The sequence below is a fragment of the Oncorhynchus mykiss genome, chromosome 27, assembly GCF_013265735.2.
Source record: "Oncorhynchus mykiss isolate Arlee chromosome 27, USDA_OmykA_1.1, whole genome shotgun sequence".
Classification (NCBI taxonomy): Eukaryota; Metazoa; Chordata; class Actinopteri; order Salmoniformes; family Salmonidae; genus Oncorhynchus; species Oncorhynchus mykiss.
This window is the reverse complement of record NC_048591.1, coordinates 24,577,501-24,601,663: the sequence shown is the minus strand read 5'-3', so window position 1 is coordinate 24,601,663 and position 24,163 is coordinate 24,577,501. Positions and strand designations below refer to the sequence as shown.

Sequence of the window (24,163 nt, the reverse complement as noted above, 5' to 3'; positions counted from 1 at the left end):
GTTTTTGACCATGCTATTTTCTCTGCTGCTAGCTGCTGCTGTTGTTGTTATTGGTCTCTGGGTTTTGTGGGCTAGCTGCTGTTGTTATTAACTGTGTTAGTGGGTGGCGTTCAAGACTATTTGCCGTGATGTAACGTGATTACTCGCTCTGGGGATGAATGGAAGCATGGGCCTCAGTCTTTGCATGTTACTCTAGTAGGCCTAGCATTGCCTGTGGGACGGTAACACATTTGCATAATTTACATGGCTTACATTTCAATAAGGTATTTAAATTAACTGAAGAGTTCTACAATTTAGTTCCTCAGTGTTATTAATGTAATGTCTGTTATTTTTTTGTCATGGGTTTTGCTCCGGCCCTACATTCACAAACAGTGCAGAATATGTGGTTTCATGATCAATCAATTAATCAAATGAATTTATAAAGCACTTCTTACATCAGCTGATATCTCAAAGTGCTGTACAGAAACCCAGCCTAAAACCCCGAACAGCAAGCAATACAGATGTAGAAGCACCGTGGCTAGGAAAAACTCCCTAGAAAGGCCAGAACCTAGGAAGTAACCTAGAAAGGAACCAGGCTCTGAGGGGTGGCCAGTCCTCTTCTGGCTGTGCCGGGTGGAGATTATAATAGTACATGGCCATTTAGGCCAGATTGTTCTTCAAGATGTTCAAACGTTCATAGCTGACCAGCAGGGTCAAATAATAATCACAGTGGTTGTAGAGAGAGCAACAGGTCAGTACTTCAGAAGTAAATGTCAGTTGGCTTTTCATAGCTGAGCATTCAGAGGTCGAGACAGCAGGTGCGGTAGAGAGAGAGAGAGAGAGAGTCGAAAACAGCTGGTCCAGGACAAGATAGCACGACCGGTGAACAGGTCAGGGTTCACTAGCCGCAGAGAGAACAGTTGAATCTGGAGAAGCAGCACGACGAGCATACTTAAATTCACACAGGACACCAGATAAGACAGGATAATTACACCAGATATAACAGACTGACCCTAGCCCCCCAGTACATAGACTATTGCAACATAGATACTGGAGACTGAGACAAGGGTGGGTCGGGGGACACTGTGACCCCGTCCGACGATACCCCCGGACAGGGCCAAACAGGCAGGATATAACCCCACCCACTTTGCCAAAGCACAACTGTAATTAAGAAGTACAGTGCCTTGCGAAAGTATTCGGCCCCTTGAACTTTGCGACCTTTTGCCACATTTCAGGCTTCAAACATAAAGATATAAAACTGTATTTTTTTGTGAAGAATCAACAACAAGTGGGACACAATCATGAAGTGGAACGACATTTATTGGATATTTCAAACTTTTTTAACAAATCAAAAACTGAAAAATTGGGCGTGCAAAATTATTCAGCCCCTTGACTTTCAGTGCAGCAAATTCTCTCCAAAAGTTCAGTGAGGATCTCTGAATGATCCAATGTTGACCTAAATGACTAATGATGATAAATACAATCCACCTGTGTGTAATCAAGTCTCCGTATAAATGCACCTGCACTGTGATAGTCTCAGAGGTCTGTTAAAAGCGCAGAGAGCATCATGAAGAACAAGGAACACACCAGGCAGGTCCGAGATACTGTTGTGAAGAAGTTTAAAGCTGGATTTGGATACAAAAAGATTTCCCAAGCTTTAAACATCCCAAGGAGCACTGTGCAAGCGATAATATTGAAATGGAAGGAGTATCAGACCACTGCAAATCTACCAAGACCTGGCCGTCCCTCTAAACTTTCAGCTCATACAAGGAGAAGACTGATCAGAGATGCAGCCAAGAGGCCCATGATCACTCTGGATGAACTGCAGAGATCTACAGCTGAGGTGGGAGACTCTGTCCATAGGACAACAATCAGTCGCATATTGCACAAATCTGGCCTTTATGGAAGAGTGGCAAGAAGAAACCATTTCTTAAAGATATCCATAAAAAGTGTAATTTAAAGTTTGCCACAAGCCACCTGGGAGACACACCAAACATGTGGAAGAAGGTGCTCTGGTCAGATGAAACCAAAATTGAACTTTTTGGCAACAATGCAAAACGTTATGTTTGGCGTAAAAGCAACACAGCTGAACACACCATCCCCACTGTCAAACATGGTGGTGGCAGCATCATGGTTTGGGCCTGCTTTTCTTCAGCAGGGACAAGGAAGATGGTTAAAATTGATGGGAAGATGGATGGAGCCAAATACAGGACCATTCTGGAAGAAAACCTGATGGAGTCTGCAAAAGACCTGAGACTGGGACGGAGATTTGTCTTCCAACAAGACAATGATCCAAAACATAAAGCAAAATCTACAATGGAATGGTTCAAAAATAAACATATCCAGGTGTTAGAATGGCCAAGTCAAAGTCCAGACCTGAATCCAATCGAGAATCTGTGGAAAGAACTGAAAACTGCTGTTCACAAATGCTCTCCATCCAACCTCACTGAGCTCGAGCTGTTTTGCAAGGAGGAATGGGAAAAAATGTCAGTCTCTCGATGTGCAAAACTGATAGAGACATACCCCAAGCGACTTACAGCTGTAATCACAGCAAAAGGTGGCGCTACAAAGTATTAACTTAAGGGGGATGAATAATTTTGCACGCCCAATTTTTCAGTTTTTGATTTGTTAAAAAAAATTTAAATATCCAATAAATGTCGTTCCACTTCATGATTGTGTCCCACTTGTTGTTGATTCTTCACAAAAAAAGTTTTATATCTTTGTTTGAAGCCTGAAATATGGCAAAAGGTCGCAAAGTTCAAGGGGGCCGAATACTTTCGCAAGGCACTGTATAATTAATAATCTCTCTCCCTCTCTCTGTCTCTTTCTCACCCCCAGCACTGCCAGTAACTCCAACAGGAGCACGCCCGCTTGCTCGCCTGTCTTGCATCCTAAACGCTCACGCTCGCCCACGCCCCAGAGCCTGGAGCCTGGTGAGAACATGGTGGAGAAGGGCCACTCTGACCACTCTGACAAGTCCCCCTCCACCCCCGAGCAAGTGGTACAGCGAACCTACTCTCTGCAGTCCGCCCGCAGCGGAGGCAAGAACTCCAAGGTGAGCCTCATTGCGCAGGTGGACCATCTCTGTCTCAGGGCTCTCCTCTTTCCACCAATCACAGTACAGCACAGTACAGGATCATAGTCCTCCTCTACCAATCACAGTACAGTACAGAATCATAGTCCTCTTTCCACCAATCACAGTACAGCACAATACAGGATCATAGTCCACCTCCACCAATCACAGTACAGTACAGTACAGGATCATAGTCCTCTTTCCACCAATCACAGTACAGTACAATACAGGATCATAGTCCTATTCCACCAATCACAGTACAGTACAATACAGGATCATAGTCCTATTCCACCAATCACAGTACAGTACAGTACAGGATCATGGTCCTATTTTACCAATCACAGTATAATACAGTACAGGATCATAGTCCACCTCCACCAATCACAGCATAATACAGGATCATAGTCCTTTTTCCACCAATCACAGTACAGCACAATACAGGATCATAGTCCACCTCCACCAATCACAGTACAGTACAGTACAGTACAGGATCATAGTCCTATTTCACCAATCACAGTACAGTACAGGATCATAGTCCACCTCCACCAATCACAGTACAGTACAGTACAGTACAGGATCATAGTCCTCTTTCCAACAGTCACACCACAGCACAATACAGGATCATAGTCCACCTCCACCAATCACAGTACAGTACAGTACAGTACAGGATCATAGTCCTCTTTCCAACAGTCACACCACAGTACAATACAGGATCATAGTCCTATTCTACCAATCACAGTACAGGATCATAGTCCTATTTTACCAATCACAGTACAGTACAGGATCATAGTCCTATTTTACCAATCACAGTACAGCACAGTGCAGGATCAAAGTCCTCTTTCCAACAATCGCACTACAATACAGATCAGGATCATAGTCTCAAATAGTACCTTCAACAGTGTAGTTCAATATGACTCGTTCAACACACAGTGCATTCATAACTCACAAATAAATCATGTCAGCCTGGCCTATGACTTCAGTTCAGCAAGATATCTGTATCCTCACTGAACACCTCTTTCAGTACAATCTGAAATCAACATTTATCTGGTGAGGTGATACAGGGGGATTCATTTGTACCTGTGACATAATGTCTTGATAACCCACAGATGTTTCCTGGAAAGTCTTTTGTCTACTTGCATTCCATAAAACATGTTCTATAAGAAATAGTCAACAAGAAGGAGTTGAGATATAGTGATATCTTGTGAAATGACATGGTTTATTCAGGTTTTTATTTGCCATTTCAAATTGATTTTACCCCATCATACCTCGGCATCGGCACACCATACTAAATCAAACATGCCATCCTCGTGTAGCTCCAATTTACAGATGTACAATGTACTCCTGATACACAGTGCTTTGTCTCTGATAAGGTAATGTCCAACTCACATCATCAAACTATAGGTCAGATCCAACTGTCACTCTGGTACAAATGGCCAATCATAGACTAAGTAACGAGACCCTCAGCACATCAATTGTAGATAAGGACCCATTATCATCAGCAAAGACGCTTATACCACACATCCACCCTATTCTTCCCCTATCACCTCCCTCAATCCCTTTTTCCCCCCATCCCTCTCTCCCTCCATCCCTCCATCCCTCTTTCCCTCCCTCCCTCCATCCCTCAATCCCTTTTCCCTCCTTCCCTCTCTCCCCCCCTCCCTCCATCCCTCTTTCCCTCCCTCCATCCCCTGGTCCTGTCAGACCGGCATTGTAATAATCACAGTCAGCCCTCTCCATTGCAGCACTCAGTCATTAACTGTAACTATCTCAACTCTGCAAGGCTCGTTCTGACACAGGGTAGTAGGCAGGTCAAGAGGCTGTAGTCTCGCTTCTCGTTCATCAGCGTCTGAACTGAAGAGTAAGGTAGCAGAGGGAAGGACAGGAGCTTTGACTGTGGGTAACTAGGCTTACATCTCAAGCAAGACATGAACATGATAATATTGGGTGATATATTTAGTAATTTCCTCTGAATATCTTGTTGTTGTGAAGTGATAAGGAGAGTGGTAGTTGGCGGTCACGGCTCTCTCACTTCTCATCCGTTTTCCCCTTCACTCACTGCTCACAGTGCTCCCCAGTCCTTGTGGTGTCAGACGCCTGTTGCTTTTGTTGTCATTGTGTTCTCCTCTTCTCTCATCCTTTTTTCTTCTTGACAAAGAGTGCTTGCTTTCTCTTACTTTCACTGCCGCCATATGAAATGTCTGTGATCTGAAACTGACTCTTTTCAACTCTTTTTTTGGTTCTTTCAGCTGTTGTATCTTGCAGTTTTTTGGTTTCTGATTTCTTTGTTCTTCTCCTGATGCATGCTAGTCTCACAAGCGACATTCCAAAGTAAGCATTACTCTTTTCTGTTCTTTACACTGCCACCCCACCCCCACCTCACCTCCGTGTCTTGTGAGCTGTCGTGTGCCCCCCCCCTTCACCCACATCTTCCATCTGAACACACTCCAGATGGCATCCATGTTGCTATGACCTTTTCCTCTACCCCCCTCTACCTCCCTGCCGCCCTTCCTCTCATCTTCCTCCCTGCCGGACTGCTGGCTTTCAGACACGTTTCGGGGGTGGGGGGGGCACTGTAAAATTCCTTCTGCATCCCTTTCCACTCCTGTGTGACATTAATTTCTGATCAATCCTGAGACTAGAGCTTTCTACATCAGAAGCTCCTTTTCTCTGCCTCGCACCACAAGCCCAGAATACACCGCTCCTCTCCTCAGGCAAGACAGCAGCAGAGTCCGTGTGTCATGGGTTAGTTAGTAAGGACCCCTTGATGCACGTCAGCACATTCTCTGCAATCGGCTGCATTCAGCTTTGTCACGGACTATGAGACAGGCAGACAGGATGATGTTAATGGGAGCCAAGTGACATTCAGTCAGTTGAGTTGGTGTTCAGGCAGTGTCCGGCCCATTTCACAGCACGCCCAGTCGATGACATCACCCCTCAGGCCCATGGTGTGGCCGAGTGCCAGCCCTCTCTGGCCCCACATGAGCCCCTGGCCCGTGGTCAGCAGGAGTCACATGACCCTGGCACTTTGTGCAGTTGCCCAGGCAACGTGAGCTCTGTCACCCTAGTCTAATGCAATCCAGATAACACACAGGCAGGCGGGGAGAGAGAGGGGCTCCTCTCTGTAGACGACCTGGGCCGGCGGTCCCACACTAACTAACTGACTGGCCGCTGACGACTTTGCTCAGTCTCCCACTGTCACCAATCAATGAGGCTGTTTATGGAACCATAAACAGTGAGCAGCACTAAAGCGAGAGTACATAGAGACTCAGCATGAAGTCCCATCTCAGACCAAAACACTGAGACATGGACACATCATGAAAGCAGAGTTAGATAGTACAATAGTGTGTCTTGGATCGTTTAGTGCGGTGGCCTAGTACTGTTAGTACACTTGCAAATAAAAACCCAAGCCTGTTCCCCTCTTGTTGTTCAGTTCTTTCCTTCATGCTGGTTAACTCTTCATTTTCTCATTCATTTCCTTTCAGTATAACAGACTAAACCTGATTAAAGTAAGCATTTCCTTTTGCTTTCATTTGCCCTTTAACCCCGTAGTCCGATTTGACCAGTGACGACCTCTTCCCCTCCTCTGTAAATGTGTGATGTCAGTCATCGCCCCTAGGTGTCTCTGCCTCCTCTCTCAGACCAGAACTTCTTCCTCTCCTCTCTCTTCTCCCTCCTTAAAGTGTTCTCTCTGCTGAAGACCTGTTAGTTGGACCACCATTACAAACACTGCTGTGCTCTAGCCTTGCCAAGAGTCTCACCAGTAAGATGTACTGAAGTCAAGTCATGATTGTTTCTGAGGAAATAGAAGTCACTCCTTTTGTACAATGTTATATATCAAAATGTTGATATAAGATCTCAGTTGGTAGGGCATGGTTGTGGGTTTTAGTAGTTGTGGGATTGTGGAATTTAGCAGTTGGTTGTGGGTTCGATTCCCACGGGGGACCAGTACAAAAAAGTATGAAAATGTATGCACTCCCTACTGTAAATCTCTCTGGATAAGAGCGTCTGCTAAATGACTCAAAAGTAAACATTTCAAATAATATATAATATTGTTGTTGCTGAAAGCACTTTGAGATTGTAATGAAAAGCTCTCTAAAAGTTTAACAATTAATAATAATAATAATAATGAATAAATAATAATAATGAATAAATAATAATAATAACCATGGTCAATCACCTGAGGACATTCATATTTTTAAATCTGAATAACTGAGTCAGTTCTGTCTGGGTCTTCTTGGCCACAGGAATGTTTAGTTCAGGTTTTTCTTTAGGCCTATTGTACTGGGTGGATCAGGCCTGCTCAATTCTGTTCCTCAGAACTAGATTGTTGTTCTAGTGTTGTTTGACGATATGGGGGTTATACCTGATAGTTTTGTCTGGGTCATAGCTAGCGCTGGTCAGTTCTGGTTTGGTCCGGTTGGTTGGTTGGGATGTGTAAAGTAGTTAGTCGTTCCAGGTCTTTCTGATCTTTCTCAGGGGAATCCAGGCCAAGACACTACTACCGTACACAAGCTCTCTGTTACGCGGTCCACTTAATCAGTGGGTGTTAACCTGCTTCTTAGTGCGGCTGACACACTTACCCAGACACAAATGTGCTTCGTGGGGGAGGCAAACATTTGATTTAGACACTCATGCAAATGACACACGTGTAGGCTATAAAGATGCACTTACAAACATACAATTAAACAAACTCCAAAACACTTGCACAATGGCACACACACACACACACTTTGCAGACACCTTAAAGCTTAAATCTTCTCTCTCATGCCTCTTTCACCTTCAGAGGAGATTATCCCTGTCCACGTCAGAGCCCAGAGTCCAGGGACATGACTGGGGCCTCACAACTCTCAGACAGAAAACGCTACACTCTTATCTGATAGCGGAAATATTTGAACAGGATCTACATTCACATCTCCAAAGGATTGATTTACAATAGTAGTCTCGCACCAGTATGTATGCCTCTTGTATGTTTTCGCTGAAATTACAAACCACATATTTTGTTATTGCCTGGTTAAGTTTATTATTATTTATGTTTTAATGGCATCAAGAGGAAGCTGTCACATTTTTTAACCACTAAAATCATGGTTGATTATCCTGCCCTTTCTCCACCCACTGGATGGTCCCTAGCATGAATCCCTCTCTGATCACAATGCTGAGACATATTACACTCTCTTTATAGCCTCATAAAACAGAAGCAGGTGAGTTATGGTTAGAATAAACACTGTTGTTATGGTGCTTCCAATAACCGTGTGTATACTGCCCTCTGCTGTTAGAAAATATACAACACACAGCAGTACACAATTCACCTCCATACACAAGCATTTAGAAGCAACTCTAAATCATTAATAAATAAACACTTAGAAACAAAGTTGAACATATTGTACCACACCCAACCCCAATCCACCATCTGCTTAGCAAATAACCATGTAAATTAACATTTGTGAGGCCCAGAAATCAATGAAAAGGCCAGCTAAAATATGTGACAAGCTCAAAGGGATATAACTCTGTTGGATATCAGCGGAGGCCTGTGTTTATGGTAGGAGGTGCCCACACAAAGGTTGACATTTACACCTTCTATAAATACCCACTGTCTGTTTTTATCATCCCCTGGCCTCTATGTGTTTATGATATAGAGCCCTGTGGCCAAGTGTTGTTGTGTTCTTGTCTCATTGACTTACAATTGTCTTTGTTCTCTCCACTCTGCGTCGCTCCTCGCTGTCTACAGAAGAGCCAGAGCTGGTACAACGTAAGTTTCATCCTCTTCTTACTCTTTTTGTTACAGTTTTTTACAATCGCTAGGACCCAGTTCTCAATACTTAGGTCATTTTTTCAAAACTCTTCACACGGTTCTCCTAACCAACTTTCAGCTTGGCACAGCAGTTCATTTCACTTCCAATGCTACCAAAACACTTCATACATGTCTCAAATCAACTAATTATTCCATAACACTAGCAAAGTTTGTCACCCAATAAGCACACTTTGTCACTCATAAAACAATGACCTAAAAAACACTAACAACAGGTAGCATTACACAATGTTTTCTTTTGTAAAAATGTCTTTACAAAACAAGAATGACACCTCTCTACTGTTTAGAATTCACTGCAGTATATGTTACAGGAATGAATCAGACATGATGCAATATGCTTCAATATGTTTTATGCAATTTTTTGGCATTGAGTGATTCCAAAAGACAAGAATTTGTATATACACCATCTACCGATGCAGATACAGTAGAAATGCTAGTCAACCCTGTCTTCTGCATTTGGCCACAGGTTCTCATCCACGTCACATCTTATGTCATCTTGAGTAATAAACCTAGGAAATAATATTTCTGCATGCCTGGTCCATCCCCGGCAATCTTCTGCAGATATGTCCAGGCATCCAGCATTCATTGCGTCCAGGAGGGACATTTGATCATGTGGATGGTGGTCATAAACCTTCCACCTCTATGAGGAAAACAATTCCTCTATGGGGTTGAGGAATGGAGAGTAAGGTGGGGGGAAAAGTGACACCATCCTGGGATGGGCTGCAAACCACTCTGACTGTATGGGAGTGGTGAAATGTCACACTGTCCCATACAATTACAAACGTTGGCCGATTTCGACTCACTGCAACCCTTTCCTCACCTGGCACAACCCTTCCATAGAGGTCATCCAGGAATGAAATGAGACGCTCGGTGTTGTATGGCCCAATTAGCGGTTTGTGTAACAGCAATCCATCAGAGGATATTGCCGCACACATTGTGATGTTGTCACCCCTCTGGCCTGGGACATCCACTGTGGCTCTTTTCCCAATCACATTCCTTCCTCAACGCCGTGTTTTGGCCAAGTTGAAACCAGCCTCATCCACAATGATGAATATGTGGGGTGTTTGCCTGGCTTCAATCTCCATGACTCTCTCAAATAAATCCACAAGGCAACATAAGAGTTAGGCTATTACGGTAGTTTACATTATACCTAAAAACATGCCATTGTGTGCCTCTGCCCTGTTTGGTTTTGTTCAAAACCAGTTCTGTATTTTGTAGTCATCTTACCTGGACATATTGGTTCCTGAGTTGCTTGACTCGTCCAGAGTTCCTCTCAAAGGGGACAACTTCTTCATCCTGACTTGATGTTGTTTCAGGACTCTAGAAATAGTTATGCTTACATTGTGAATATTTCTAAATGTAATGTTGTCTGCAAACAATCTCTGTGAGTTTTATGCCATTGTTTCTGATGACCATATCAACGATTCCAGTTTCCTGCACAGCAGTGAAAATCTACCTCTCCCGCCTGTAGGAGGTTGGGTCCTAAGCAGAAATACAAAAACAATTACACACAAGTGGGTTTGGAGACTTTGCTCAATTTACTTCTGTAATGTGCAGTTCAGTCAGATGCCCTTGCAGAATACACATCTTACCTGTTGTTTTGCCAGAAATTTCTCACAATAGATGCCACTGTTGAACATTGCTGATTTGGCTGCACTCTCAGACCTGCCTCTCTCATTGATAGACCATCATTTATTACATGATCAATTATAGTAGCCCTAATCTCATCTGAGACTACAGCTCTTGGTCTTCCTCTGTCTTCTTCCACCATCATATATACTCCTCTCCCTCGCCCAGCCACTCTTCTTCCTCTGTCAGCCACTTCTCTATCTCTGGCTGGGTCCATGTTTACATTACAGTACAGCATTATTCCTAAGATGTCCCCTTTTGTATAGATGGTAATGAAATTGAAAGACTAACATCTGGGTAGGTGTTCAGCTACAATGGGAATCAGCTGAGGTTGGTCTAATTGTTTTGATAGTATTTAATTCTTTAGTTTTGGAATATATTTCAATATGGTATTACTGTAGAAATGTAGCAAATTGCTGTCTTACTCAATTTTGTGTTATGTTTTGTTTTGAACTTAAGTTTAACAGTTTTGAAAAGAGTATGTAAACATGTACAAATTGGCTTGTAGGTACATAGAGTTTTGGTGGTGATTGTGTCTGAGTGAGAATTCATGACATTTGAAAGATGTAGTCATTGAATGCATTTTGTGCCAAAGCAATGAAACATGATCCACAGTTTAGCCCACATAGACTGCTGTTGTGCTCACTGTTTGAAGAGTTTAAAAAAAGTGACCTAAGTATTGAGAAATGGGTCCTAGAAATTGAAAAAAAATATATATGAGGTGTGGGTGGGTGTGCACGTGCTTTCGATTGTGTGAGGTTAAGGGTTCTAGACCCTGATTAGAATCACACAAGGGTATATTCCTAAGGTCACTTTCATATGGAGCTCAGGCTTACCCAGGACGCTAACCAGTGGGATTTACAGTTCTAGGCGTCTAGTGTTACAGTGTGATGGCATGCTGAATTAATAAGAAAAATGACTGAGGATTAAGAAAAATGTAATGCTTTGCACCATTTTGTTGCAACTTCCATACCTTACTACAGATGTGATTCATAGATGAATGTTTGACAGACAGAAGCATGTTGTAGCGAAAGTATAGTGACAGCCTGAACCAGTGATCTCAGTCCAACACCAAGACCATTACACCAAGAGGTCCTGACTTAACACAAGGTTGCCGGCCAGTGTACTAAGAGACAAGGTTGCTACATTTTAATGGGGCTATAATTAATTCCTTTCGTTATGATTCTTCTTCTGAAACAGCCAAGTAAATCTACTTGATGGCTCAGTTGGCCATCTGTGAGAAGTGGTTTGATACCCTGACATGGTGTTACTATAAAGCCATGGTTTCTCCTATGGTGTCTCTGTGGGACTCCAGTTTATTTTCCTTTGTTTCTGTTGTTTTATTCCTTTCTTTTGTTGTTATTTGTGTCTATAAATGTACCTTCTCTCCCCAGCATGAAAGACAACACATCCTGAGAGTAAGCATGACTTGTACTCTTGTGCAATTTTTCAAATATCTTTCTGCTTAGTCCTTCTTCTTGGATCGCTTGACTGGTCTCTCTTTCCACTAGTCTTCTCCTCATCCCTCATTCATCAGTATGTTGTTTCCACCTGAGAGCGAAGCCACAATATGCAGAGGGACTATAGGCTACTCAGAGCTGTGATGGTGGTGACGCAATGGGTGTATTCATTAGTCGGAGGCCGTTGCGGAATGTTTGGTCTGCTGCGAAAATTTCAGCAACGGAAACTGTTTACTCCAAACGGGGGGAAAAAATGTTTTGCCATGAAAACGAGAGTTTCTATTGGACAAATTCAGGTATATCTCTCCCTGTTTCACTCCGTTTGGTTCCTAGAGTAAATGGTAAACCATTTCCATTTTTGCAACAGGCCAAACTTTTTGCAACGGTCTGCGACCTAATGAATACACCCCAGGTCGTAACAAGTCTGCTCAGTGTATCATACTAAACCCATGGACCATGGTCAGTGTCTGGAGCCCTGAATGCCTTGAATGACAGGGGAATGGAGCATGGGACTGGTTAGCATGTTCCAGTCCTCCCAACTCTTCAAATGTGCTCGTTTTGTCATTATGGCCACATTGGGTATAGTTTGGCATTGTTGCTTAGTGAAACTTGAAATGGAGATTCTCCAGAATGTTAAGAAGAATTATGGTCAACATCTAATGCTTTCTGATACTCTCCTCTAGCTACTTAACTTCATTTCTCTCCTGTTCTACCATTACTAAACGAATACATCATAATACCAATCTGCTCCCAGAAACATTAACTAACACTAACTATGTAATTATGCCTAACCTCTGTTCTGGACCATTGGTATGTGTCTGATGCAGTGCTTTACCTGAGGGTATGGTAGGCTGTGGTAGGCCATGTCACAGTCACTGTGTTTCTCTACATGGCAATGATGTTCTCCCATGGCACTGAACCTACTGTGATTACATCACAACCGTCCTGATATGAGGTCTGAGCCCAGTAGAGACACACAACAGGCCCCACCCTGCCATATCAACCTTCCTAATGACTCTGTTGCAATGCTTTCATGGCAATTGTACAGGACCTACGCAGGCAGTTGAGGTATTAACAAGGAAATCAATGTCTGCCAGACACCAAGTATAGTGGCTCATAGTATCGACAGTTAAGTGGCAGGTTTAAGAGACTGCTTTTCTACAAGAGTTTTGTGAGGTGAAATATCTACTCTCAGGTCTAAACATTCTAGAGTTCATCCCCCTGCACGAGAGAGAACGAGAGAGAGAGAGGAAAGAGCAGGAGAAGGTGAGCAAGAGGCTGCCATGTTTACTCTGAGGTAGATTCTCACAACAAGGATACCACTGTAGAGCTGTATCTCCTAACACATGAAAGGCTCACCACTCTTCAGAAAACTTTACATGAAACCACACTGGTTATTTTTACAATGTTTACAATGTAGGGAGCCGGGGTGCTTGTTTGAATTGTCAAGAAAAGCAAGCAGTGTGTATGATACAGGACAGGGTGAATTGTCAGAGATCCTGGCATGGCTGTGTTTCTAAACCAGACAGCCCCTCTCTGCTGAGCTGTTCCCACATCTGGTTCCTCCACCCTCCCACCATCAACACACCATTGGCAGGGAAAGTGTCAAGGAATAGTGTGTTTCAGATAGTCCTCACACACATACAATCAAATACACATAGGCATACACCTTCCTGGCCAGTCCTCTCCAGAGTGGTTTGTAGCAACCTACTGTCAGTGGGGTGAGAGACTGGCCTCATTGTTTATGGGAATGGATATTTAACAGCCCCTTTAAAAGAATGGGGCCCCACCCTGGTTGACTGTACCTGTCTCCGACATCTCTCACTGTTTACCCAGCAGGTTAATGGTTAACTAAAACCTCCGGGACTGTCTATATCCCCATCATCACCTGTCAGCTACACTGTCTTAGGACTTGTCACATTGTCACCTGGAGAAGAACGGAGATAGTCGAATCAATAGCTTCTGCATTTGCTTTAGTCTTCATTTTCATTTTTGGGAAAAGCTCTTGGAAAAACGTTGAATTCAGATACTAGTCGGTTATCTGACATCCTGAATGCAGTTTTTGATGACAGTGGGCCCAGGTCGCAAACGTCTGAAGAAACGTTATTCACGGGATGCAGAGGCATTTTCCACAGGGTGAAGGCTGTTCACGTCTGAGAGGGATCTGTGAATGATCTGAACTGTTTTCAACAGTGTGCTGAGGATTATTTTGATTCCCGTTCAGTTTCCTGGCGCTTATTTCTTCTCACTGATTTGGCTAGATGTTGAGTGGGGTTGTGGAAATGGCGTAAGCAGGAAAGGTGTGGAATTTGTTTCTGAATTCCGGTGCACAGATGTAACCAATCACAAGTGAGCCTAATGGCGTGCCGATTGAAGCCACAGTGTTTGTTTTGTTGCTGATGTATTTTATCATTGTGTCAACCTCTCACCACTGTGCTGATAGGTTGATTTGCCCAGCTCATAGTCAGATGAGAACCAATCTCTGTGCCTGTTTGTCTAGTCTGGTCGTAGTGACTGACAGGGATCTGGTTTCAGGACTGCATTACTGACCTTAGGGGAGAGTTGTGGGGGACAGAGAGTAGGGAAGTAGGCCACAGGGTTCCAGGGGGGTTTTAGTGATAGTAACACCTCTAAATGTGTTAACCCTCCTGTGTTATTGCTCTCTTATACCTGAATGGTCAAGGACAACGACAGGGGACATACTCTCAGAGCTACTCTGCTCCAACTGCATTAGACTGAGCCGCAAGTCTTGGCATGAGACTCCATGCCGCACCACTCAAGATTAATGGACTTGTTTTTCCTCACTGAAGGTTGTGTGCACATCTGTAACTCAATCACCTTGTCAGCCAGTGAGACGGGACTGCACCGCTTTCCAGTTAGGAAACTATCTCTCTTTCTCTCTCTTTCACTCTGCTTTTCTCTTTACCAAGAATATTTCTTTGCTTTCGCTGCTGCTGTGTCTGAGCTGCGTTCACCAAGGCGCTCTGAGGCGTCTGGATCTGGACAGCATTACACCCCCTGACCGCACACGCCTACCTGCCAGAGCTGCTATTATAATAAAAGACTTGTGGCCAGGATTACTAGAGGGTCAACGGCTGAAGGAGAAACAACTGGACTCATGTGGCAGCAGTCAGCCGGGTCCAGCTTTCACACTGAAAGGAAGTAGCACCCATACCGGGTTCAATCACAGCAGTCTCCAAGCCACAGCCACTGGACACACAACAGCTCTGTCTGTTTGTCTGCAGCAGACCTGGACCACTGGATCACCAGCATTGAAATCCACCGTTCTGAGCACCCCACAGGGTTTAGGTGTCCGTCTGTGTGTCTGAGGGTAGTGTATGGAGGCTCACAGGGGACTGCCGTCGGACTGGGAGGCAGTGCTGGAGCTGGATGAAGCCCTGGCTGGGTGGCTCCCACAGGATCCGGCCCAGGAAGAGTTTGGGTGGGAGTGGGACTGGGCCGCCTCGGACCCCCCAGACCAGGACTTGGAGTCAGAGGAGGTCCCTGCAGTAAGTTACTGACCCCCAGAGAGCTGATGCCAGGAGGGGGAGCGCCGGGGAGGGAAGAGGGGGAGAAGGTTTGGATGGTTTTTGTACTGTACCTGTGCCAAGAGCATAACTCGGTGGTTCCCTGACCCAATTATATTTTGCCAGGCAAATTAAAGGAAGTCAGTAGCTATTTGCATTCCCATAGTATGCATTCACCCTTTCCCTAGACAAAGTAAGAAGGCTGCAGTTTAAGGGGCATAGACAGGCATTTGTTGTGAAAGGGAGGCTCTAATACTCTTGATATTTTAGGCAGTTATAGAGAGTACTTTCTGTGAACATTCCTAGACAGTAAAAATGTCTGGCGCGTAATACATAATTCCAGTCTTCAAAGTTCTCGAATGTATCATTCTTGACAGGCACCACTGGTTTTCATTCATAGCTTAACAGAAACAGATAATTTCTATCCATTCTGGGCTGTTGTTGTTATATGAGTATTGAACCAATGTTAATGTGAACAATCTGTTGTTTTCCTTCAAGATTGAAGCAGGGAGAGGTTTTTCCCCTGAAGGGATGTCTTTGGTTACTGTATTGGCAGGCATTGTTTCCTGAAGCTGTTCCTACTCAAAGACAGCATTTGACTTAGACACATAGAGCACTCACCCCTGCACTCACACTCAGAAGGCGTCTGGCTGTGGGTCACAGCAATACTTCCCTCTTTAAACAAGCCTGTCCTCTGAATCCAGGCCCAAGATAAGATTTACCCAAATGCCTGAGAATGTAACAAGAGAGAATGAATTCCTTTGTGTGAGAATTTAACATTTCTTCTCATGACCTAAACCAACAACCAACCAGACTAGGTTTTATAAGATAAACTATAGCTATAAGGGTTTGCTAACGTAGCAGGTTTGATGTGTGTCTTTGTCTCCCTCTGTCCTGCATATAAACTGTTGCTGCACAAAAGCACCATTGTGTGTGTTCATACAGTACATTGATGTTACCGTATATTGTTGTCTTAGGAATGTGACTGGAATGCTCATGATAATCAAAAGCATGCTTATTGGATGTCCTGAAGTGGCAGAATGTCAAGAGGGGATCGTGCTTGGTATCAAGTCTGGTTTTAAATGTAGTCCAGTGTGTGTATGTGAGCGAGAGAGTGTGTGTTCAGGAATGTATGTGTGAGTCGTCCCTCTCTAAGAGGTTACCATTGTTGCTGTCCGTCTCTCCAGGTGTTGAGCCCCACATATAAACAGCGTAATGAGGACTTCAGGAAGCTCTTCAAGCAGCTACCGGACACAGAGCGACTCATCGTGGGTAAGTTACTAAGACAAAGTGCTAGGCCACTAAGGCCAATTAGGTCATTGATATGGTGGATATAGGACATCAGCTTGGTTTTGGTCAAGTTAGCGTTGGCTGGTTGGAGTCAATTCCATTTAAACTATCAATTCAGGTCATTCATCTTCTGAATTGACTATATTGAAATAGAATTAACCCTGACCTTGATGGGTAGATTATGTATTCTTCCTGGGCTCTGATCTTTGACCTCTGCTGGCAGATTACTCCTGCGCCCTGCAACGAGACATCCTCCTGCAGGGCCGACTCTACCTCTCAGAAAACTGGATCTGTTTTTATAGCAACATCTTCCGCTGGGAAACGCTGGTACGCACTGGGCCTCTGCCTGGGGATTTCTGTTCTTTTGATCTTATCTATATGTCTCTGGTGTTGGTGTGTTTACAGTATTGAAATGTAATTGATTGTATTTCTATGGTTTGCAGCACAGTAGATATTTCAGTATTGTTCAACAGATATATTTTTTTGCATGTGTGTGCAGCTGACGGTGAGGCTGAAGGACATCTGCACCATGACAAAGGAGAAGACAGCCCGCCTCATCCCCAACGCCATCCAGGTGTCCACAGACGGTGACAAGGTAAGACAGGACAGGGACTGGATCTTAACATTCACTGACTGAAAGGAGGCTCAAACATTCTCCTCAGCCTCATTTCAAAGCATATTTTTTGAACTGATACAAACTCATTATTTTAATTCTCTCCCCACAGCACTTTCTCACCTCATTTGGAGCGCGGGACAGGACCTACATGATGATGTTCAGGTTATGGCAGAATGCACTGCTGGACAAAGTAAGCCAGCAACCTCAATTAACCTCATCATAAATAGATGTTCAGTATATTGCTACTTTTCTTTTCCATTGAATCCAAGTCTCTGCCGTTCTGAGTGTCGTCTCTAACCCTGTGCTCTAGCCCCTGTGCCCCAAAGAGCTATGGCACTTTGTCCATCAGTGTTATGGCAACGAGCTTGGCCTGACCAGTGACGACGAGGACTATGTTCCCCCTGACGACGACTTCAACACCATGGGGTGGGTGTGGTTTCCAAGGCTACAGATAAACACTGCCTCTTCAATTGCCATCGTTGATTAAGACGCCCTTGGTCTGCAGCGGGTTGTTATGAGAGGCTGGCCTCATTACTGAAGTGCAGTTGAAGTCAGAAGTTTACATACACTTAGGTTGGAGTCATTAAAACTCATTTTTCAAGAACTCCACAAATTTCTTGTGAACAAACTATAGTTTTGGCAAGTCGGATAGGACATCTACTTTGTGCATGACACAAGTCATTTTTCCAACAATTGTTTACAGACAGATTATTTCACTTATAATTCACTATATCACAATTCCAGTGGGTCAGAAGTCTTACATACAGTAAGTTGACTGTACTTTTAAACAGCTTGGAAAATTCCACAAAATTATGTCATGGCTTTAGACGCTTCTGATAGGCTAATTGACATGATTTGAGTCAATTGGAGGTGTACATGTGGATGTATTTCAAGGCATAACATGTCATGGGAAAATCAAAAGAAATCAGCCAAGACCTCAGAAAATAAATTGTAGACCTCCACAAGTCTGGTTCATCCTTGGGAGCAATTTCCAAATGCTTGGATGTACCACGTTCATCTGTACAAACAATAGTATGCAAGTATAAACACCATGGGACCACGCAGCCGTCATACCGCTCAGGAAGGAGACACGTTCTGTCTCCTAGAGATGAACGTACTTTGGTGCGAAAAGTGAAAATCAATCCCAGAACAACAGCAAAGGACATTGTGAAGATGCTGGTACAAACAGGTACAAAAGTATCTATATCCACAGTAAAACGAGTCCTATATCAACAACCTGAAAGGCCGCTCAGCAACGAAGACGCCACTGCCCCAAAACCGCCATAAAAAAGTGAGACTACAGTTTGCAACTGCACATGGGGACAAAGATCGTACTTTTTGGAGAAATGTCCTCTGGTCTGATGAAACAGAAATAGAATCGTTTGGCCATAATGACCATTGTTATGTTTGCAGGAAAAAGGGGGAGGCTTGCAAGCCGAAGAACACCATACCAACCGTGAAGCACGGTGGTGGCAGCATCATGTTGTGGAGGTGCTTTGCTGCTGGAGGGACTGGTGCACTTCACAAAATAGATGGCATCATGAGGTAGGACAATTATGTGGATATATTGAAGCAACATCTCAAGACATCAGTCAGGAAGTTAAAGCTTGGTCGCAAATGGTCTTCCAAATGGACAATGACCCCAAGCAATTCTTCCAAAGTTGTGGCAAAATGGCTTAAGGACAACAAAGACAAGGTATTGGTGTGGCCATCACAAAGCACTGACCTCAATCCTATAGAAAATTTGTGGGCAGAACTGAAAAAGCATGTGCGAGCAAGGAGGCCTACAAACCTGACTCAGTTACACCAGCTCTGTCAGGAGGAATGGGCCAAAATCCACCCAACTTATTGTGGGAAGCTTGTGCAAGGCTACCTGAAATGTTTGACAGTTAAACAATTTGAAGGCAATGCTACCAAATACTTATTGAGTGTATGTCAACTTCTGACCCACTGGGAATGTGATGAAAGAAATAAAAGCTGAAATAAATAATTCTCTCTACTATTATTCTGACATTTCACATTCTTAAAATAAAGTGTTGATCCTAACTGACCTAAGACAGGGAATTCTTACTAGCATTAAATGTCAGGAATTGTGAAAAACTGAGTTTAAATCTATTTGGCTAAGGTGTATGTAAACTTCCGACTTGAACTGTACACACTCACACACAAACACACATACACACACAAACACTAACACACAAACACACACACACATACCCCTCTCAGCCCTGCTTCACATCCCTCTCAGCCCTTTGTCCATTATCATGTAAAAGCAATACTCCAGAACTCATAACCCTAACCTCCAGCTGGGTCCTGTTCCCCTACGATGGTGGTGTAGGTTCTGTGAGGAGATTCCTAACGAGGAGAATGAGATAAGTAATGACAACTTGTCTAAGAGCAGTGCCGAGGCCAAGCACGAGGGCAGCCCACCATCCATACACAAGAAATGCATCATCACCAATAGCACCATCAGCTCAACCATCAGCAGCGAGCCCCTCTCTGTGAGTCTCAGCGACATAATAGAGGTCAGAGGTTAAATCAATTACTGTTTTGTGATTTGTTTTGATGGAGGGGAAATGCATTTGTTATTCTGCCTATAGCCTGCATATGGGGAATACAGTTAACTCAACAGAATGTTTTCTATAATTTGATCACCAGAACTGAATTAACATAAAAAAATGAACACATACCATCCTACTCATAACTATGTACTGTAGTATCCTACAGTGTATTTCTAGTGACTGACCCCCTCCTCCTCTGTGTCCTAGTTTGACCTCCCTCCAGACGAATACATCGACTGCCTCCCTAACGGGGAGCTGCTGACCTTGCCCCTGGTGCTGGAGCAGAGGCTAGCGGAGGCCAGCGGCCTGGTGCCCTCAACCTCCCTAGACTTCAACGACAATGAAGACATCCCCACCGAACTCAGCGACTCCTCAGAGACCCACGACGAGGGTGCGATTTCAATCTTCCGTCCATTAACAGATTTTCTGCATATATACTGTATATTGCTTGAAACAGGCTCTTCTGTGATGTCATTAAGTTTTGGTATTACTGTCACCATATGATATTATGTCCCCAAATGCACTTAAATCTAAAGTATGTTTCCCCTTTATGGCTCTCCAGCAGGGGAAGTGCAGGCCTTCCACGATGACCTTAAAGGGAGACAGTACATCGATGAGGTTTACAAGTTCAGTGTGGACAAGATGTACGACATCCTCTTCACAGAATCCCAGTTTATGACCGACTTCATGGAGCAGCGCAGGTTCTCTGGTTAGTCAGACATTCTGTTTGTTGGCGTTAGTGTCAGCATCACATTATTGGCTCTTCCATTGGTGTTGTCTTGTGACAATGTAGTGATAGAATGTGTATACATATAACGCCACACAGATATAGTGTTTCACTCCTGGAAGAAGGACGACGCAGCGGGGAACCAGACGAGAGAGATCATGTACACCATCTCCCTGTCCAACCCGCTGGCCCCCAAGACAGCCACTGTCACAGAGACCCAGACACTGTACAAGGCTAGCCATGAGAGTGAGTGCTACATCATCGATGCTGAGGTCATCACACACGACGTGCCCTACCACGACTACTTCTACACGCTCAACCGTTACATGCTGACACGGGTGGCCAAGAACAAGTGCCGTTTAAGGTGAGGAGGGCCTTATCATAGCAGCTGTTGGAATAACATGTGGCTCTTGAAACTATTAGAAGTTCATTTAGAAACACTGCCTGTCTTGTCAATAGGGTGTCCACTGAGCTGCGTTACAGAAAACAGCCATGGGGATTAGTGAAGGGCTTCATCGAGAAGAACTTCTGGAGCGGGCTGGATGAGAACTTCCGCCATCTTGGTAAGTTCCTCAACCAGCTGTTAAGTCTGTCACACCAAATGTTCAGCAACATTTAATCTGATGACCGTAAACCATCCTAATGTGTGAAAGTAAAAACTGCTTCTGTGTGCCCTGTCAGAGTTGGAGCTGTCGAAGGTGGAGGATGTGGTGTTGGAGTCGGCCCGGCCCTCTCCCAAGGTCAAGGTGGTGAAGACGTCTGTGAGGCGGAGGAAAAGACCACTGGTCCAATTACGGAGCCAGCACCTGGACGACGCCCTCCTCAGCCCTGTCACCACGCCAACCGACGACGAGGTCATCCACCGCATCAAACATGTGGGCGTGACAGGTCAGATGGCAGGGGGACACTTTTAATACTGTTATACACTGTTCATTCTTATACACTTTCATAAGGTACATACATACATTACATACACTCTTATACATTTTCACAAATGTATATTGTGTTAAATATATCAAGTTGACCCTGTCTGTGTTTGGTCTGCCCCCCTCAGGTTCCACTCAGACCAGGCACATGCCTGAGCACCTCCCTGGAGGCATTGCCCTCTACAGTGTCTCCAAACTGCTGCTCATCATCAGCTTTGTGTGAGTACACTCTATCTCACACACACTCCTACACACACACACACACATACACACACACACACACATACATACAGTATACACACTCACTTTCAGATCCATCTAGTTTCATTTGTAGTCGTCTCAGTTCAACTATCTTTGAAATCTTTAGTAGTTAGCAAAAATCTGACTCTGGGTTAAACATTTGTTTGTTTTTGTTTGTGTTCTGAATTTGATTCCTCTCTCCTCTCCTCTCCTTTTATTGCTTGCCATAGGATCTGTCTAAGGTACATCTGTCTAATGATAAACCACTTAGCCCTGACTAGGAAACATACTTCTCCCTCATTGTAACTGGTTCATTAACCTTTTACTGTAATGGGCTAAATCAGGGAGTTTCTTAGTAGTCTTAAACAAATGTACTTTGAAACAAAAATATACACCTCACACACATGGTTATGGGCTTACAAAAACGAAGACACCTGTACCATGTCAAATATAGAGTTGAAGTGTCTTCAATTCTGAGTTTGCATCCCAATATCACACTTTTATACCAAAGGTATGTGGAAACCTGCTCGTCAAAAATCTCATTCCAAAATCATGGGCATTACTATGGATTTGGTCCCCCCTTTGCTGCATAACAGCCTCCACTCTTCTGGGAAGTCTTTCCACTAGATGTTGGAAATTGCTGCGGGGACTTGCTTCCATTCAGCCACAAGAGCAATGGTGAGGTCGGGCACTGATGTTGGGCGATTAGGCCTGGCTCGAATTCGCCATTCTAATTAATCCCAAAGGTGTTTGTGGGGTTACGGTCAGGGCTCTGTACAGGCCAGTCAAGTTTTTCCACACAGGTCTCAACAAACCATTTCTGTATGGACCTCACTTTGTGCAGGGGAAAAAACTGTTGCCACAAAGTTGGAAACACAGAATGGTCTAGGTCATTCAATGGAACTAAGGGGCCTATCCTGAAACATGAAAAACAGCCCTAGACCATTATGCCTCCTCCTCCAAACTTTACAGCTGGCAGTATGCATTGGGGCAGGTAGCATTCTCCTGGCATCCGCCATAAACAGATTTGTCTGTCAGACTGCCAGACTCCAGAGAAAGCGAATGCATTCCAGCGTCCAATGGCGGAAAGATCCAGCTTGGCATTGCGCATGGTGATCTTATGCTTGTGTGCGGCTGCTCGGCCATGGAAACCCATTTCATGAAGCTCCCGACGAACAGTTATTTCGCTAATGTTGCTTCCAGAGACAGTTTGGAACTCAGTAGTGAGTGTTGCAACCGAACATAGATGATTATTGCATGCTATTCGCTTCAGCACTCGGCGGTGTCGTTCTGTGAGCTTGTGTTGAATTTAAAATAAAAAAAGGTTTATTAATTATGAAATTATTACAAATATTAATGACATTCCACCCATGACGCCACTAAGTCACTTGACTGCAGAAAATGCTGCTGAATATACAGACTAAGGCACCTCTGTATCTTTCATTACTCATCTTCTTTCCTTTGTCCCTTACATTCTTCTGATTTCCTCTCCTCCCTCAGCCTGGTTTTGCTGGTGTTGCTCAACATGATGCTGTTCTATAAGCTGTGGATGCTGGAGTATTCTGCACAGCCTCTTACCACCTGGCAAGGGCTGCGGATACATGAGAAGTACGCTAACCATCTATAGGTTTTTAGTGTTATGCCTATTGCCTACATAATACTAGAATTTACAGTGAGGGAAAAAAGTATTTGAGCCCCTGCTGATTTTGTACGTTTGCCCACTGACAAAGAAATTATCCGTCTATAATTTTAATGGTAGGTTTATTTGAACAGTGAGAGACAGAATAACAACAACAAAAATCCAGAAAAACGCATGTCAAATATGTTCTAAATTGATTTGCATTTTAATGAAGGAAATAAGTATTTGACCCCCCTCTCAATCAGAAGGATTTCTGGCTCCCAGGTGTCTTTTATACAGGTACTCTTAAAGGGAGTGCTCCTAATCTCAGCTTGTTACCTGTATAAAATAAACCTGTCCACAGAAGACCAAAGAGCTCTCCAAGGATGTCAGGGACAAGATTGTAGACCTACACAAGGCTGGAATGGGCTACAAGACCATCGCCAAGCAGCTTGGTGAGAAAGTGACAACAGTTGGTGCGATTATTCCCAAATGGAAGAAACACAAAATAACTTATCAATCTCTCTTGGCCTAATGCTCCATGCAAGATCTCACTCGTGGAGTTGCAATGATCATGAGAACGGTGAGGAATCAGCCAAGAACTACACGGGAGGATCTTGTCAATGATCTCAAGGCAGTTGGGACCATAGTCACCAAGAAAACAATTGGTAACACACTACGCCATGAAGGACTGAAATCCTGCTGCGCCCG

General features: G+C 44.0%; 1 protein-coding gene across 7 annotated transcripts in view; it reads left to right on the top strand.

The window, feature by feature from the left end:
- LOC110507848 (protein Aster-B) overlaps positions 1–24,163 on the top strand; it is a 72,128-nt gene that overhangs the window by 45,500 nt on the left and 2,465 nt on the right. The window contains exons 3-19 of one of the 7 annotated variants that reach the window (XM_036965023.1): positions 2,818–3,034; positions 8,778–8,798; positions 11,882–11,905; positions 16,662–16,746; positions 16,988–17,091; positions 17,264–17,359; positions 17,490–17,570; positions 17,691–17,806; positions 19,719–19,881; positions 20,149–20,332; positions 20,504–20,650; positions 20,768–21,032; positions 21,128–21,231; positions 21,350–21,556; positions 21,723–21,813; positions 22,065–22,076; positions 23,335–23,442. In XM_036965023.1, the coding sequence (XP_036820918.1) occupies positions 2,818–3,034; positions 8,778–8,798; positions 11,882–11,905; positions 16,662–16,746; positions 16,988–17,091; positions 17,264–17,359; positions 17,490–17,570; positions 17,691–17,806; positions 19,719–19,881; positions 20,149–20,332; positions 20,504–20,650; positions 20,768–21,032; positions 21,128–21,231; positions 21,350–21,556; positions 21,723–21,813; positions 22,065–22,076; positions 23,335–23,442 (2,025 nt within the window). Of the gene's footprint in view, positions 1–2,817; positions 3,035–8,777; positions 8,799–11,881; positions 11,906–11,931; positions 15,457–16,661; positions 16,747–16,987; positions 17,092–17,263; positions 17,360–17,489; positions 17,571–17,690; positions 17,807–19,718; positions 19,906–20,148; positions 20,333–20,503; positions 20,651–20,767; positions 21,033–21,127; positions 21,232–21,349; positions 21,557–21,722; positions 21,814–22,064; positions 22,077–23,334; positions 23,443–24,163 lie in introns of those variants that run through there. The other 6 variants (XM_036965020.1, XM_036965024.1, XM_036965022.1 and 3 more) reach the window with 6 other exon arrangements.